The sequence below is a fragment of the Eupeodes corollae genome, chromosome 3 (assembly GCF_945859685.1).
Source record: "Eupeodes corollae chromosome 3, idEupCoro1.1, whole genome shotgun sequence".
Taxonomy (NCBI): domain Eukaryota; kingdom Metazoa; phylum Arthropoda; class Insecta; order Diptera; family Syrphidae; genus Eupeodes; species Eupeodes corollae.
In genome coordinates, this window is record NC_079149.1 from 41,497,287 (window position 1) to 41,516,049 (window position 18,763).

At 36.9% G+C, this 18,763-nt stretch overlaps 1 protein-coding gene across 1 annotated transcript; it reads left to right on the forward strand.

Moving 5' to 3' along the window:
• The first annotated feature begins 7,041 nt into the window (after positions 1-7,041).
• On the forward strand, positions 7,042-18,000 carry LOC129950433 (uncharacterized). The gene is made up of 13 exons (XM_056062375.1): positions 7,042-7,305; positions 7,419-7,641; positions 8,236-9,106; positions 9,172-9,550; positions 9,861-10,087; positions 13,774-13,782; positions 14,202-14,388; positions 14,448-14,734; positions 15,719-15,854; positions 15,928-16,042; positions 16,117-17,017; positions 17,077-17,455; positions 17,517-18,000. The coding sequence occupies exons 1-13, from the start codon at positions 7,195-7,197 to the stop codon at positions 17,667-17,669; spliced, it is 3,978 nt and encodes a 1,325-aa protein (XP_055918350.1). The 5' UTR covers positions 7,042-7,194; the 3' UTR covers positions 17,670-18,000.
• The last annotated feature ends 763 nt before the right edge of the window (positions 18,001-18,763 follow it).

Consider the following 18,763-nt stretch of genomic DNA (forward strand, 5'->3'; position numbering starts at 1 on the left):
GACGGCCCCATAAGTTTTTTCATTCTTCTAATTGTTTTTAAAACTTCTAGTCGTAAGTCCTCTGTGGTTAGTTCTGTTCTGCTATAATTTCATACAAAATAATAATAATTACAAATTGTTGGTACTTCACAGTTACAGGTTTGCTAAAGTCTTATTATTTACGCAACATAAGTTTCTATTTTAAATTTTTCACCTCTGCAGGAGGTTGTTTCAATCATTTTTTATGCTGTCATATTTGTAAAACACCAAAAACCGAATTCTCTACTCAGAAGTCAAATGAGCTTTATATTTCTTGTGAAATATTTGTCATCGTCTTTTCTTGAATTTTATTTATATTCAAAATATTGCCAAAATATATTTTATTAGTATTTTGGTAATTTTTAGTTTTTTTTAAACAAACACTTAAAAAACGGGACCTCATTTATTAGGAACTAGGTAATTTGCGTAAACCTTTAACTTACTTCCTATCCTAACAAATATTCTTTCTTTGAAAAAAGACCTAAAAAAGAAAGAAAGAAAAAGACGTCCCTTGAAATCTCCAGACATCCCTTGATTTTTCAAGGCCTCCTTTGAAATCTTCAGACCTCCCTTGAATTTTCTGGATCTCCCTTGATATTCACAGACCCTTGATATTTCCAGACCTCCCTTGATATTTCCAGACCTCCCTTGAAATCTCCAGGCCTCCCTTGATATTTCCAGAAATCCCTTGATATTTCCAGACCTCCCTTAATTTTTCAAGACATCCCTTGATTTTTCAAGGCCTCCTTTGAAATCTTCAGACCTCCCTTGAATTTTCTGGATCTCCCTTGATATTCACAGACCCTTGATATTTCCAGACCTCCCTTGATATTTCCAGACCTCCCTTGATATTTCCAGACCTCCCTTGAAATCTTCAGACCTCCCTTGATATTTCCAGACCTCCCTTGATTTTTCAAGACCTCCCTTGATTTTTTAAGACCACCCTTGAAATCTCCAGACCTCCCTTGATATTTCCAGACCTCCCTTGATAATTCCAGACCTCCCTTGAAATCTCCAGACCTCCCTTGATTTTTCAAGACCTCTCTTGAAATCTCCAGACCTCCCTTGAAATCTCCAGACCTCCCTTGAAATCTTCAGACCTCCCTTGATTTTTCAAGACCTCTCTTGAAATCTCCAGACCTCCCTTGAAATCTCCAGACCTCCCTTGATATTTCCAGACCTCCCTTGATTTTTCAAGACCTCCCTTGATTTTTCAAGACCTCCCTTGATTTTTAAGACCTCCCTTGAAATCTCCAGACCTCCCTTGATTTTTCAAGACCTCCCTTGATTTTTCAAGACCTCCCTTGAAATCTTCAGACCTCCCTTGATATTTCCAGACCTCCCTTGATTTTTCAAGACCTCCCTTGATTTTTAAGACCTCCCTTGAAATCTCCAGACCTCCCTTGATATTTCCAGACCTCTCTTGAAATCTCCAGACCTCCCTTGAAATCTCCAGACCTCCCTTGAAATCTTCAGACCTCCCTTGATTTTTCAAGACCTCTCTTGAAATCTCCAGACCTCCCTTGAAATCTCCAGACCTCCCTTGATATTTCCAGACCTCCCTTGATTTTTCAAGACCTCCCTTGATTTTTCAAGACCTCCCTTGATTTTTAAGACCTCCCTTGAAATCTCCAGACCTCCCTTGATTTTTCAAGACCTCCCTTGATTTTTCAAGACCTCCCTTGATTTTTCAAGACCTCCCTTGAAATCTTCAGACCTCCCTTGATATTTCCAGACCTCCCTTGATTTTTCAAGACCTCCCTTGATTTTTAAGACCTCCCTTGAAATCTCCAGACCTCCCTTGATATTTCCAGACGTCCCTTGAAATCTCCAGACCTCCCTTGATTTTTCAAGACCTCCCTTGAAATCTCCAGACCTCCCTTGATTTTTCAAGTCCTCCCTTGATTTTTCAAGTCCTCCCTTGATTTTTCAAGAACTCCCTTGATATTTCCAGACCTCCCTTGAAATCTCCAGACCTCCCTTGATTTTTCAAGACCTCTCTTGAAATCTCCAGACCTCCCTTGAAATCTCCAGACCTCCCTTGATTTTTCAAGACCTCCCTTGATTTTTTAAGACCTCCCTTGAAATCTCCAGACCTCCCTTGATATTTCCAGACCTCCCTTGATAATTCCAGACCTCCCTTGAAATCTCCAGACCTCCCTTGATATTTCCAGACCTCCCTTGAAATCTCCAGACCTACCTTGAAATCTCCAGACCTCCCTTGATTTTTCAAGACCTCCCTTGAAATCTCCAGACCTCCCTTGAAATCTCCAGACCTCCCTTGAAATCTTCAGACCTCCCTTGATTTTTCAAGACCTCCCTTGATATTTCCAGACCTCCCTTGAAATGTCCAGACCTCCCTTGATTTTTCAAGACCTCAATTGAAATCTTCAGACCTCCCTTGATTTTTCAAGACCTCCCTTGATTTTTTAAGACCTCCCTTGAAATCTCCAGACCTCCCTTGATATTTCCAGACCTCCCTTGATAATTCCAGACCTCCCTTGAAATCTCCAGACCTTCCTTGATATTTCCAGACCTCCCTTGAAATCTCCAGACCTCCCTTAAAATCTCCAGACCTCCCTTGATTTTTCAAGACCTCGCTTGAAATCTCCAGACCTCCCTTCAAATCTCCAGACCTCCCTTGATTTTTCAAGACCTCCCTTGATATTTCCAGACCTCCCTTGAAATGTCCAGACCTCCCTTGATTTTTCAAGACCTCAATTGAAATCTTCAGACCTCCCTTGAATTTTCAAGACCTCCCTTGATTTTTCAAGACCTCCCTTGATTTTTTAAGACCTCCCTTGAAATCTCCAGACCTCCCTTAATATTTCCAGACCTCCCTTGAATTTTCAAGACCTCCCTTGATATTTCCAGACCTCCCTTGATAATTCCAGACCTCCCTTGAAATCTCCAGACCTCCCTTGATATTTCCAGACCTCCCTTGAAAAGGCCAGACCTCCCTTGATTTTTCAAGACCTCCCTTGATTTTTCAAGACCTCCCTTGAAATCTCCAGACCTCCCTTGAAATCTCCAGACCTCCCTTGATATTTCCAGACCTCCCTTGATAATTCCAGACCTCCCTTGAAATCTCCAGACCTTCCTTGATATTTCCAGACCTCCCTTGAAATCTCCAGACCTCCCTTGAAATCTCCAGACCTCCCTTGATTTTTCAAGACCTCCCTTGAAATCTCCAGACCTCCCTTGAAATCTCCAGACCTCCCTTGATTTTTCAAGACCTCCCTTGATATTTCCAGACCTCCCTTGAAATGTCCAGACCTCCCTTGATTTTTCAAGACCTCAATTGAAATCTTCAGACCTCCCTTGAATTTTCAAGACCTCCCTTGATTTTTCAAGACCTCCCTTGATTTTTAAGACCTCCCTTGAAATCTCCAGACCTCCCTTGATATTTCCAGACCTCCCTTGAAATCTCCAGACCTCCCTTGATATTTCCAGACCTCCCTTGATAATTCCAGACCTCCCTTGAAATCTCCAGACCTCCCTTGATATTTCCAGACCTCCCTTGAAAAGGCCAGACCTCCCTTGATTTTTCAAGACCTCCCATGATTTTTCAAGACCTCCCTTGAAATCTCCAGACCTCCCTTGAAACCTCCAGACCTCCCTTGATATTTGCAGACCTCCCTTGATAATTCCAGACCTCCCTTGAAATCTCCAGACCTCCCTTGATTTTTCAAGACCTCCCTTGAAATCTCCAGACCTCCCTTGATTTTTCAAGACCTCCCTTGATAATTCCAGACCTCCCTTGAAATCTCCAGACCTCCCTTGATTTTTCAAGACCTCCCTTGATATTTCCAGACCTCCCTTGAAAAGTCCAGACCTCCCTTGATTTTTCAAGACCTCCCTTGAAATCTCCAGACCTCCCTTGATATTTCCAGACCTCCCTTGATAATTTCAGACCTCCCTTGAAATCTCCAGACCGCCCTTGATTTTTCAAGACCTGCCTTGATATTTCCCGACCTCCCTTGAAAAGGCCAGACCTCCCTTGATTTTTCAAGACCTCCCTTGAAATCTCCAGACCTCCCTTGATATTTCCAGACCTCCCTTGATAATTCCAGACCTCCCTTGAAATCTCCAGACCTCTCTTGATTTTTCACGACCTCCCTTGAAATCTCCAGACCTCACTTGAAATCTCCAGACCTCCCTTGATATTTCCAGACCTCCCTTGATAATTCCAGACCTCCCTTGAAATCTCCAGACCTCCCTTGATTTTTCAAGACCTCCCTTGAAATCTCCAGACCTCCCTTGATTTTCCAAGACCTCCCTTGATATTTCCAGACCTCCCTTGAAAAGTCCAGACCTCCCTAGATATTTCCAGACCTCCCTTGATAATTCCAGACCTCCCTTGAAATCTCCAGACCTCTCTTGATTTTTCAAGACCTCCCTTGAAATCTCCAGACCTCCCTTGATATTTCCAGACCTCCCTTGAAAGGCCAGACCTCCCTTGATTTTTCAAGACCTCCCTTGAAATCTCCAGACCTCCCTTGAAATCTCCAGACCTCCCTTGATATTTCCAGACCTCCCTTGATAATTCCAGACCTCCCTTGAAATCTCCAGACCTCCCTTGATTTTTCAAGACCTCCCTTGAAATCTCCAGACCTCCCTTGATTTTTCAAGACCTCTCTTGATTTTTCAAGACCTCTCTTGATTTTTCAAGACCTCCCTTGATTTTTTAAGACCTCCCTTGAAATCTCCAGACCTCCCTTGAAATCTCCAGACCTCCCTTGATATTTTCAGACCTCCCTTGATAATTCCAGACCTCCCTTGAAATCTCCAGACCTCCCTTGATTTTTCAAGACCTCCCTTGAAATCTCCAGACCTCCCTTGAAATCTCCAGACCTCCCTTGATATTTCCAGACCTCCCTTGAAATCTCCAGACCTCCTTTGATATTTCCAGACCTCCCTTGATAATTCCAGACCTCCCTTGAAATCTCCAGACCTCCCTTGATATTTCCAGACCTCCCTTGAAATCTCCTGACCTCCCTTGATATTTCCAGACCTTCCTTGATAATTCCAGACCTCCCTTGAAATCTCCAGACCTCCCTTGATTTTTCAAGACCTTCCTTGAAATCTCCAGACCTCCCTTGATTTTTCAAGACCTCCCTTGATTTTTTAAGACCTCCCTTGAAATCTCCAGACCTCCCTTGATTTTTCAAGACCTCCCTTGATTTTTCAAGACCTCCCTTGATTTTTCAAGACCTCCCTTGATATTTCCAGACCTCCCTTGATAATTCCAGACCTCCCTTGAAATCTCCAGACCTCCCTTGATGTTTCGAGACCTCCCTTGAAATCTCCAGACCTCCCTTGAAATCTCCAGACCTCCTTGATTTTTTAAGACCTCCCTTGATTTGTCTAGACCTCCCTTGATTTTTCCAGACCTCCCTTGATATTTCCAGACCTCCCTTGAATTCTCTAGACCTCCCTTGGTATTTCCAGACCTCCCTTCATATTTCCAAACCGCCTTTGATGTTTCTAGACCTCCCTTAATATTTCCAGACCACCCTTGAATTCTCCAGACCTTCTTGATAATTCCAGACCTCCCTTGAGATTTCCAGATATTGAAAGGTCTTTTCATTGCCTCCCTCGACCTTTCGCTGAGTTTGTATACATTCATCTCTTCCGTCTGTTTTTTTTTTAATAACGCTCATTTTTACCCCACCCAATACATTCCACATGCAAAACGGCACGAACTGTTTGGGAAGTCGATGAAAAAAATAAAAATAAAATAAAATTGAATTGAAATTTGTTGCATTAAAAAATTTCAACCCAAAAGATTTTATGAAAACTCGAAAATGGAAACAAAATATACGGGGATTTGAAAATTTAAAATAATGTGAAAATGTATAGTATGCTTTCATTAAATATTCAATTTTCTTAAAGCAAAAAATGTGTACTGTGCATTATTTGTTTTGTAATACACAACTTTTTTACCTCGTATACAGTTTTTATTTTAATAATTTAATATTTTGCATTAAAAATTATTTTTTTAATAATAAAATCATTAAAAAATTTAATTGTTAAAACTCGAACTCTGACCCTTTTACATAAGCAGCTATGCTTATTCGCGCCGGATGGAAGAAATAAACTGGTTTAACTTGTTAAACCGAATTGAAATGACTCTTAAGGCCCAACATAAGCTAGCATATGCGCGCATAAGTAACGTGCGAATACAAAGAATCTCAATACGAGTGAACATAATGACGTCTAGCTCCGTTTCGTTCAATTTTTCTCAGTTTCGTTAACTTAAGCACACTTAAGCAAGAGCGATCCCAGTCGCTCGCCGCATAAGTAAAATCTGACATGAAGATATGGCTATGCAGTAATTTTGCAAACTTAAGTGATTTTCACTTAAGTTTGTGAAATTACGCGGATACCCATAATGCAATTTTGCTCACGTAACTACATGTCAGATTTTACTTATGCGACGAGCGACTGGGATCGCTCTTGCTTAAGTGTGCTTAAGTTAACGAAACTGAGAAAAATTGAACGAAACGGAGCTAGACTCCATTATGTTCACTCGTATTGAGATTCTTTGTATTCGCTCGTTTACTTATGCGCGCATATGCTAGCTTATGCCTATTATAGTTGGGCCTTTACTGTTATGTCTGCAAATTTTGATCTAAATAAAAAGTCGATTCTTTATACAATATTATAAAACTTCTTTATTATAATAAAACAAAAAATCTAATATTTCATTTAAGGTACAGAATGTTATTTAAATCAATTGATAACTTGATTTCTATGATTTAATAAAGTAGAAGTTGAGTTGAGATGCTCATGTTTATAAATATTTGTGTTCCCGTACACGTACCTGCAAGTATTTAGCTTATCAACATTTACGCGATTTTCTATTTTCTGAATTTTTTACTTAAGTATTTCGACTTTTTCTTGTTTTTTTCGTAAAAACGGAGGGTTAATTTTTTTTCCGAGGACGTGTGTATCTTGTGTTCCCTGCCTTATAATAATAAAACGACATATAAAAAAGATTCTGGCATCACTGAATTTTATTGTTCCTGTCAAACAAATGTCGACGGTCAACAAAACTAAATTTTTTTGACAAATAAGAATTTTTGTTCGATGGGTAAAATATAAAATGCAAGAAATATTTTCGAGTTTTTGTTAAATATTTTTTAAAAAATTATATAAATTGTACAAAACAAAATGCTTTGCATTTTATGTGTAAATTTCCCCGAACAAATAATCGACATATTTAGTGAGGAAGGATTTACTCTGAATGTCTGCAGTGTGATTGGCAAACATTTTTGGATGCAGGTAAACAAGAAAGAAAAAAACAAAACACAAAATAAGAAATATAAAAGTTTTATAATAAATAATTAAAATCTTGTTAATGTTCTCTGCGCTTCTTACAAAAAATAAACAAAAAGCCAAATAAAAACGATGAAAATGCGAGATACATCTGCGGATCCTGCTGGAATGCATTGTTTTCATTTCACAAATTCTACAAACAAGTTGAGGAGGCGCACTTGTCTCTGCTAACAGCAGCTCTACCCGAAGAGGACTTTAAGCCCGAAGATGATCAGATTGCTGTTGAAGTGGAAGTCCGACTAATAGATTCATTTGATTCCAATGTGGATTATTCCAATGCAGGTAATAAGGAAGATATTGAAGGATTGAATGATTCAAAATAGAAAATAAGTGTTTTGCTCGCTTTAGATTCAGAAAAAAATATCTGATGATGATATGAATCTACCATAAGACTAGTACAAAGACAGATATATATAAAGAAAAGACCAAAGCGCTACGTATAAGATTCGATATGACAAAATACTTTACAATCTGTTGAAATCTCGAGCACTTGGTTTCTAGACTATCAGTTTTTCTTCTTAATACAAGTTTGGCTCGATGAGTTCCGAATTACTATTGAGGCGCATTTTTACTCAACTCTTTGTTTGGTGGTTAAGGCGAAGGTCTCTGGAAACATATTAGTTTTTTTTACTACTACTGACCCTTGTCCTTCCCGAATTTGCGGTTCGGATACGACAAATAAACTGAAGGTAATCTCCATTCCTGACATTATTCGTCCAGGAACGATAGAGAGTTGTAAGCATCAAGGTCATAGTCATTTACTTTGGTAACGCCACCAAATTTAAATTTGAATTTCTGGTCTGCAAAAACACTTATTTTGTATTTATAAGAAACATTATAACAACGAGCAATTGATTCCAATATTAAATGTTGCAGCTGTTAAGTTGGAGGTTAAAGATGACGGAGAGATTAGCTTGCCACCTATCCAAGACTCTCCTGAAATCGCAGTAAAACCCGATGAAGACCAGAAAATCGAAGAGCATGGCCGAAAACTATCAGTAATCGATGCAAGTGACTCGGACGACTCAGAGATCCCGCTTGCACAATTTACAAAAACTCGATCCAAAATAAAACTTCGCACCAAATCCTCCAATTCAACACAGTCCAGTAATGATGATCAAGAATCATCAGCAGAATGGCAAGACACTGGTGGTCATGCTGATGATGATGACGACGACGACGAAGAAGAAGAAGAAAGCGAGTTGGAAATCAAACACAACATCAAACCTATACGAAAATCACAGACTACAAAGAAACGTGGTCGACCACTCAAAGGCACTCTCCGAGATACACCTCGAAAAGAAATCGCTGTAGAACAAGTGAAGAAACGAAAACTCTCCCATGAGTACGACGACATCATACAAAAGCACATGAAACTGCAATGTAATATTTGTCAATTGACTTTGACAAACTTCTTCACATTAAAGAAGCACTATCGTAGCAAGCACAACGAACGAGGGTATGCCTTTTGCTGTAGCAAGAAATTTCTGAAACGTGGTGTGCTCGTCGATCACATTTACACACATTTAAATCCGGAACATTTCAAGTGTGACAAATGCGACAAGGTTCTTGCTGATCGCCGATGCTTAGAGGTTCACATGAATATACACAGTGAGGAGAAGCAACGCATCTATCAATGTGATCAATGCAACAAGAGTTTCTTTAAAAAGCCCCTGCTAACGCGTCACATGCATATTCACATACCTCAGGAGGATCGAAAGTTCTGCTGTGAAGAATGCAAGAAATTGTAAGATTGCACCTGAGTTCCCCTTTTTATCACAGATGTGTTGTTAAAGTATTTTCATTTTGCAGCTTTCCGTCGAATTACACGCTGCGCGCACATATCAACAACGTGCACCAAAATGCATATGCCAAAATCTGCGACCAGTGTGGCAAGTCGATTCGTGGAAGGGAGGCATTCCAAAGACATTTGTTGGAACACGCTGGGGTCAGCATACCTTGTGTGCAGTGTGACAAGTGTGGTGCGAAACTCAAGAACAAATATGGCCTCAAGCGGCATATGAATGCAATGCATCCCGACACGACTGTGCCGCACGTGTGCAATATGTGTGGAAAAGTAGCCCCAAATGCTCCCGCGCTACAAAGGCATTACTATTATGTGCACAAATGTGAGCGTAGTCACAAGTGTCCCATGTGTGATAAAGCATTTAAAAAAGCTGCAGGATTAAAGGTAAGTATACAGATATAGAATTTTAAGGGTTTTATAATTTTAGGTACAACATTTCAAATTTCAAAGCTAATGTGTAAAAGATTTTATGTAAGAATTTAAAACATTTTGAAATAAATGAAACATTTATCACTCAACTAGTTTTCCAACTTTAATATTTTATAAATGGTTTTAGTTTTAAGAAGTGTAAAAACTTTTTATTTTTGTCCACAAGCTCATTGTGGTGCCTTTTTATGTTCTTACTGTTTCACGATTATGCACATTTTAATAGAATCAATGTTTTTAACATAATTACTTTTTTTTTTCATTTTAGGAACACATGACAACGCATACTGGTGAAGTTCTCTACACGTGTCCACATTGTCCGAAAACATTTAATTCAAACGCTAATATGCATTCCCATCGCAAGAAAATGCATCGCAAAGAATGGGAAGAAAACAGGAGGCATCCTCACATGGGAGCAAGTGCAAATGCAATAGCAAACGCAAGTGCAAATGCCAATGCGAGTGCAAATGCCACCGAAGCGAATAACCAGCAGTAGTAATTAAATATATTTTTTTAGCATTCAGCTATTTATGATTATGTTTTGTGTATTATTATTATTTTTTTTTTATTAATTTTAGGAAGAAAATATTGAAAATAGGTTTTCAATAAAATTAGTGTTATGTGTAAGAATAATTTTTAATGTTTTATTTTACGATGGGTAAAAAAACTTTTGTTTAATTTAAATAAATTTTCTTAATCATTGATCATTATGAGTGCTCTCATAAACGTCTGCCCAACCTAAACCTCACTGCATTCATGATATGTTCATAAAGTCAGATTTGCGATCGAACAAACGGAGATGAATTGCAGAAGAGGTGTTGGCGCAGATTGTGCATCCATATTTTTGGAATTAAAAGAAAAATATAAAGTGGGAAAATGTAAGTTTTATTGGAAAAAAAGCTGAATTAGCGTACTATCGAAAGAAAAATTATATTGGAAAAAATATCAGGTCTGGAAAAAGTTCATTGTAGACCAAGGTTTTCTTTAAAATTAAGAAAGTTAAAACATTTTTTCCCTTTGTAATCTCCAAATAAATCTCCGTGGAAGTTTTTGATTTTTGTTTAATGTTTATGAACATTCTGGGACTATTTAAAATCATACAGCCCCATTCTGCTATTCACCTGGGTTGGAATCGGCTAAGGTGATAGTTGACTATCATTTTCATTCATTTAATCATACTCAATGCAATTCGGCTGAACAATTTCAGATTCAAAGTGTTGTTGCCTTGATTCTTATAAAATATCTAAATAAAAGTTAGAAATTGGCTGATTTTGAATAAAATTCTTACTTTTCTTGCTCTTTTCGAATGTCGTAAGCTTTGTCGGTCACAGGAATGTGTTTTTTTTAAGTAACAAAGCGAATTAAGAAATATTTGCAGTCGTTTGTGTAAGCGTTGTTTGAAAACGACTATCACATTTTTTTGTGACAGTTTTTAAGGTATCAATTTGACTATCACCTTATGGAGATCAAATTCTATCATTTTGATTTTCATTTATCAACAATCATTTAGATGATTCCACAACCGGATCGTATATTCGATTCCCTTTCACAATGCCTTTGCATTCTGCTATCCACCAGGGAAGCTATATACATTATCCCAAACCAATTTGACATTCACGTAAACAGCTATTCATGTGACAATCTTGAGAATGTTGGATAAATTGTTTTGATTCATAAAAAAATTAAGTTTAATTTATCCACCTAAACAGAATTAATTAAATTTTAGAAATGGACAGTATTAAAATTTGTATTCCAATTGTAAGCAAAGGATCTGATCTGGCTTTTATTGGTCCTAAACTCAAGTATAACTCTCATATTTGAGCTGGAGCCCCAATAACATACTTGAGTCTTCTGGGTAGAATTGAAAAAAGATTTCTAAAAATGATAGGAGATCGTTCTCTCACCGAGATATTTGCCTCTCTTAAACACCGCCGCAAGGTTTCATGCCTGTCATTGTTTTATCGTTATTTATATAAATAATGTTCTATTGAAATAGCCAGTTGTATTCCTCACCTTAAATAATTAAACGTAATACTTGTACTGTTAGGAATGCCCATCAGTTTACCCTAGAGCCCAATTTCGGACGTACTGTTAAGTGCAGAGATTCTTTCTTCAGCCGCACTACACGAATGCGTAATGCTTTACCAGTCTCAATATTTCCCACTCATTACAATGTTTCTTACAAGGTTTCTCCTTTCTAATCCTATTCTCCTTTTCTAATTGCTCGCACTGTGTATAATCATTATAAGGGTACCCATTTAGTGGGCGCACAATATAAAAAAAATTAAAAAAAAAAAAACAGACCTTGGGAGAAATGTTAGAAAGTGTCGTTCTTCCCCCAAAAATGTTAATAATCTCTTATTTATAAAACAAATATTCTAAATTTAGCAATAAATTAGTTTTTACATACATTTTACTAACAACATCTAACAAAACAGACATCAAATGAAAAATCCGCTATTGTATAGAATTAATGCTTTCATGTAAATAGAAGAATACCGCGCAGTATAACCGACATTACCGACATACACAGATTCACTTCGATTGAAAAAATAGCAGAATAGTGACTAGTGAAAATTCAACTAAAATTCCCCCCGATGAATAGCAGAATAGCCCTGTTATTCTTTCTCTGTACCTCAACGTTTACGGAAACAATAACTATCTTCCTGATTATGGTTTAGCTTGCTATACATACTCCTATTAAGGAGATTAAAAGCTTCCTGCACTTATTCGGCTTTACACTTCTCGTCCATTTTCGATATAAGAAAATAGTTAAACATATTATAAGAATAGTGATCGTTAACCAAGTAGTGCAATAATTATAGATTTAATGAATTCCAATCTAAACAAACAGACTATTGGGACTTGTTAAGTTAGGTTTTTAACAAGGCTTTCAGAGGTTCGTATTCTATTGGGAAAAGATTGAAAATGGCTTAATCAGCCCTATCAAGAATTCCGGAAAATCGTATAACCAAATACGTTCGTATTGGAAATTCTCATACAATTTTGCATTATATTATATGAAATTCGTAAAAGTTTTCGATTCCGATGGAATTCTTAATGAGCTTGTATATTCTAATCTTTGATTTGTATCGTAAAATCACAATTCCTTTATATAAAAAAAAATGATTTACAAAACAATTCGAGAATATACGAGCTGGGATAACGATAAGGAATAAAGATGACCCACTATTTTTAATTTTGTTAAGCTCTGCCACGTCGTATTTTAAAATAAATTGCTTTAGGACAGAAAATAGAAAGAAATATTGAAAAAAACTTTTTTCGAAATTGGTGTTTTTAACAGCCTTAATTTTATTTATGTTCAGTTTTGTTTTCCATTTTATAATGGAACAGCGTTATATTTTATATGGTTTGGTCCGCGCTAATTTGGATTTGATTACTTCTAGTTACTTTTGGATTTGATTACTTTTAGTTACTTTTGGATTTGATTTCTTTTAGTTACTTTGGAATTTTCATTTGAGATATATTTTTGGATTTAATTTTGTTAGTTTTTGATACGAAATACATCATAATGTTACTGAAACTGATTACGATTTTAAAAATAATTATATGGAAATGAAATATTGGAAAAGAAAGTGGAAGAGTTTCTAAATTTGTTGATACTGTTAATATTTGTGGCATTTATTTATACAGAAATTAAGATTTGTACAAAAAGATCTCGTCTTTCATCTTTGGCAACATAAAAATTCACAATAAATATAATTTACTTGTGGCCTAGCCTACAATTTTTGGATTAAACTAATAAATATTCACAACAAAGGTTACTTATGTACCAAAAAAACAGAACAGGAAAATCTAAATCGAATTGGTGGCGCTGTAATCTAACTTCTTAAGCTCAAATTGATCAATATTCACAAAAAATGCTAATTACTATACCAACAATGGACTTGACAGCTCTTGCTCTACCGAAATTGTTAATATGTACACGAAGTTGCACTAATATATTGAAAAAAAAAAATAGTTCCAATCGCGTTCCAACGCCACTAAAAAATAACAATTTTTGACGGTAATCTAAATTTACCCATGGAAAACTCCAAAGGAAATATTAATAATGAGCGCTGCGTAATTAAACCAGGAATTAAAATAGTTAAGAACCAGTTGTAACTATCAGAAGAAAGCTTTTATTGAGTTTTGTAATACCTTTCAATTCAATTTGATAGCCAAATTATGTAAATCGACATATGAATAGTTCTGAAACAAAGTTTTAAAGGCAATGATTAGGTATTTTGATATTATGTAAGACAACTAAGAACAAAGTTGATTTGTAATCCGGCAATTGGTATTACCGATCACAACTTGTTGGACTAGTTGACTGTCACAAGTCAACCAGTAGTCAACTAAAAAATGGTTGACTTTTTAAGTGTGTTCGGGGTATTATGTAAGCCAGTTGAGTTGCCTCTCAGTTGTGATTGTTGTCAAAATTCAGCAACTGATATTTACTAGTTGTGTAGTGCATTTGTGTGTACAAAAAAATAACGGTAGGCATCAACAGTACATTGAAAACCAATTTTTTTAAAAGAAAATGGAGAAAAAAATGTAAGTTTTACAAATAATAATATAAAAATCTGTAAGAAAATAATGTTTTTAGATTAAAAATAACTAAACCTGCCCAATTCGAGAGGTTGATTGAGGTTCTGCAGCAGAAACCTGAGCTGGCCAGAGGCAAGGGACAATTCGGTTCCACAAAAAGAACCCAAGACGAAAAATGGGAAAATATAGCTGTTCAACTGAATAGCATTGGACCACCATCAAGAACAGCGAAAGAATGGCAAAGAGTAAGTTTAACTAAATGCAAAAGCCATCATTTTTTTACAAAGTATATACACATATACAGGTATGGATCCATTACAAGGGAAATTTAAAAAGAAAGCTTACCAACAACAAGCTAAATTTGAAAACCACAGGGGGTGGTACATCACAGCATATAAGTTTAACCAATCTGGAAGAGAGCGTGGTTGGGTTGATTGAACTGCAAAAATCAGTGAATCCAATAGGAAGCGCATGTGGGCTGAACACTTTAAGATCCTCATCCTCACCTTATCTGTGCAGCAACGGTGACGATGATAACTTTTCACCACCTGAAGAGGAATCAATTGGACCTAAAATTTTAGAAATTCAAAAGTAACGATTAGTTTGAAAAAAGTAACTAGAGTAACGATTACCTAAAAGTAACTACTTTTCACATCACTAGACCAAAGTGCCACTAAGGACATTCTACAAAAAACACAACGCCTCCTACAGAAGTGAACTGAGCAAAACCAAGAGAAGTGAAAAGTCGGGAGCAAGAAGAAATATGTGTCAAATTTATGGCACTTTAATAACATAGACTTTCTGAAGCCGGCCTTTCATCCATAACCTTTTTTTGTTCTATTTTTATTTTTTTTTACATAAATAAATTGCAATTAGGGCAACTACTTGCGCTTGTTTTTCACACATCCTTCTTTCTTGAAAAATGGTCCCGAAATTAATATTCGCCGTTGTGTTTGTCGTGTGTGGGCTAACGCAAACGAACATGTTCACTGTGTATGCCTAGCTTTATGTTAAGTCGCTTCGCTTGTCTGCAAATATAAGCCAGAGACTATTGAAGTCTTGGAAGAGAATGATCAGCACGAAATTGCTGAAATATCCAAAGTAGCTTCATATTCCATTCAGTCGCAGTGATTACTAGCAGGAGATCATTTTTAAAACATAATTGGGCATTAAATTAAATTGTATGCGTTTTGTTTCTTCTTGAAATCAACACTTACTTATCAGATATTTACCTTTTTGAAATTGAAATTAAGAGAACAGAAGTTTCTGACACAACCATAAGTATCTTTAAATCAAAGCTACAAGTTTTTTAAAAGACCATAATTTAAATATACTCCATTTCGTCTTTGTTTTGATCCCAATTATCTTCATGTAAGCAATTTTCATTAAAATTTCGAAAATCTTCCATGAACAAAAATTCATAGTGTATTAGAGGTGTAAGGGTGTAATTGGCATCACTGATAAAATACTCAAAAACAAGTAAAGTCAGACAAATGTCAGTCAATAAAACAAAACAGTAAGAAAATATCCAAACAACAGAAAAGTTTTTTCCTATATTTATTAAATAAAACCATAATTCAATTTAATATTTCGCAAAATGCTTTGCATTTTATGTGTTAACAAATGTTCTGCTCAAATAATTGATATATTTAGTGAAGAAGGATTAGAATTAAATATATGCAGCATAATAAGTAAACATTTTTGGATCCAGGTTGGTATATAATTGTTAAAAGAGTTTTGAAGAAAAATGAATTTGTTTTAATTTACATTTCATTCTTAAAAAGCCAAGCAAAGATGACAAAAGTTTAAAATTCATTTGTACATCTTGCTGGGATAGCTTGCATTCTTTTCACAAATTTTTTAAGCAAGTTGAAGAGGCTCATTTGACTTGGGTTACAGGTAAGCAGCAGATACTGATATCTTCACGTTTTGTTAAAAAATTGAAATGATAACTTGTATTCCCTTTCAACTAGATATTAAATTAGAACATGATATTAAAGATGACATCGAGAACACCTTTCCATTGCTAGACACTGCTCTCAGTATTGAACTCCAGACAACCACTGGTGAGGTCACACAAACATCACAATATTCTGAGAACTTCGAAAAAAGAGAAGACTCAGACTCTGAAGTTCCACTTGCGGTTTTAAAGAAGAACTCTAAAACAAAACCAAATACAACTATATCGAGTAATGATGAACCTGAATCATCAGGAGAGTGGCAAGATCAAAACTCAGATGTAGACGGCGACGGCGATGGGGATAATAATAACGACGACGATGATGATTCTGATGAAGATGATGACGAAGAAGACGACAAACCTAAAGATAAAAAACAAAAAACAACAACCAGTCCAAAAGCACAAACAACGACTGCGAAAAAACGTGGCCGTCCCCTCAAAGGTACACCAAGAAAAACAACACCCAAGCAGGTCTCTGATGAGCTTATCAAAAGGAAACAACTCTCGCAAGAGTACGATGATATTATACAGGAACATATGAAGCTTTCGTGTGGCATTTGTCTCATCAATCTGACGAACTTTTCGACCCTCCGGAAACACTATCGCACTGAGCACAACAAGCGGGGATACGCCTCCTGCTGTGACAAAAAATTCCACAGTAAAAGTATCCTCGTCGATCATATCCATACTCATTTGGATCCGGATCGTTTCAAGTGTCCGAAATGCGGCAAGGTATTAGCCGATCGACGATGCTTGGAAGTTCACATGGACATGCATATTGAGGAGAACAAGCGGGTATTTCAGTGTGAGAAGTGCAATAAAAGCTTCTCTAAGGAAATACTGCTCACACGTCATATGCACATTCATATACCCGAGGAAGAGCGGAAGTTTCCTTGTGAGGAATGCAATAAACTGTAAGATTGTTTTTATCTTGTTCCCAAGAGAATTGACTTTTCTTATTTCTAAATTTTAGTTTCTCATCGAGTTACACACTAAAAGCGCACATCAACAACGTCCACCAAAATACTTATGGAAAGATTTGCGACCAGTGTGGAAAGTCCATACGCGGTCGAGAAGCATTCCAGAGGCATTTGCTGGAGCATGCTGGCATTCCAGTTCCGGGCGAACAATGTGATAAATGTGGAGCTAAATTGAAAAATAAATATTGTCTCAAGCGACACATCAGTGCCAAACATGCTGATTTGAATGTACCACATGTCTGCATCATTTGTGGTAAAACTGCACCCAATGAACCTGCGTTACAGAGGCATTATTATTACGTGCATAGGTGTGCCCGTAATCACAAGTGTCCCATGTGTGAGAAGGCATTTAAAAAAGCAAGTGGCTTGAGGGTAAGTACGATATAAAATCAATTGAGGTTTTGATTGTTATCTTTACTTTGTTAAACATTAGGAACACATGACCACTCATACTGGAGAAGTTCTCTACACATGTCCCTATTGTCCGAAGACATTCAACTCAAATGCCAATATGCATTCCCATCGCAAAAAAATGCATCGCAAAGAATGGGAGGAGAACCGCCTAGCAGCTGCACAAAATTTATAATTCAATTCAACTAAGAAGGAGTCTTGTCTTAAATAATATGTTTATGTTGTGTTCTCTTTGTCTTTTTTTTTCTTATGTTATCCCATTAGACTGATAATAATACATTTAGGCAGAATATAAGGTAAAAATGTTACCCCGTGGATGTTGTGAGGGGAGTTAGAAACAACACGCACTACATAAGCTGTGAAAATAATCATTTAGTTGAACATTGTAAGTTTACCGTTTTAATATTAAAAAACTTACTTGTGTATGTTATTATTTCATTTGTTCTAATTTAAGACGAAAAAATAAAAGTGAAATAAAATGCGCCCTATGTCGCTTTAAGTTGTAATTTAACAATTTTTCAAATCCATGAGTGGCACTTAGTTACTAAGGTCCTCAGACCTGTTAAGTCCGTTGGGGACCCCTTAAGAGGCATAGGGCGTCTACTACGCCTACGCGCCATCTTGTACGGTTTCCGGATATGTGTATCAGCTCCCTCCAACTCTTGCTTAGTGACGCTGATTCCGCCTCGACTGTCCTGCGCCATGTGCTTGCCACTTACGTCTTTTTATTATAGATTCTATAGCTTCCTGACCTGTCCTTCTATAAAGGACCTCATTTTAAATAGGGTTTGGCCAGAAAATCCTTAGGATGTTACGAAGACAATGACATCTATTTACGAAGGTTTGCATCTTTCTTGTTATGGCTGAAGTAACCTTCCAAATGCTGCACCCATAAAGAAGCACAGATTCGACATTTGTGCGAAACAGTCGCAGCTTTGTTCTTAAGCTGATAAAGTTATTCCTCCAAATTTTTGACAGCATATCGAACGCCGCTTTTGCTTTGCCGATGTGCCAGATGACGTCTTGTTCGGTTCCGCCTTCGATGGAAACGATGCTTCCAAGGTATAGAAAGCTCTCCACTTTTTCCACCGGTTGCGAGAAAATATTTATTTGAGAGGATGATCGGGTTCCGAGGCGGATTATTTTTGTTTTGCCGGAATTAATTTTCAGCCCCACAACTTCTGCTTCTCTCTCTACACTTGTTGTCATTTGATGGAGTTCCTTGATCCTATGAGAGAGTAAGCAAACTTCGTCCGTGTAATCCAAATG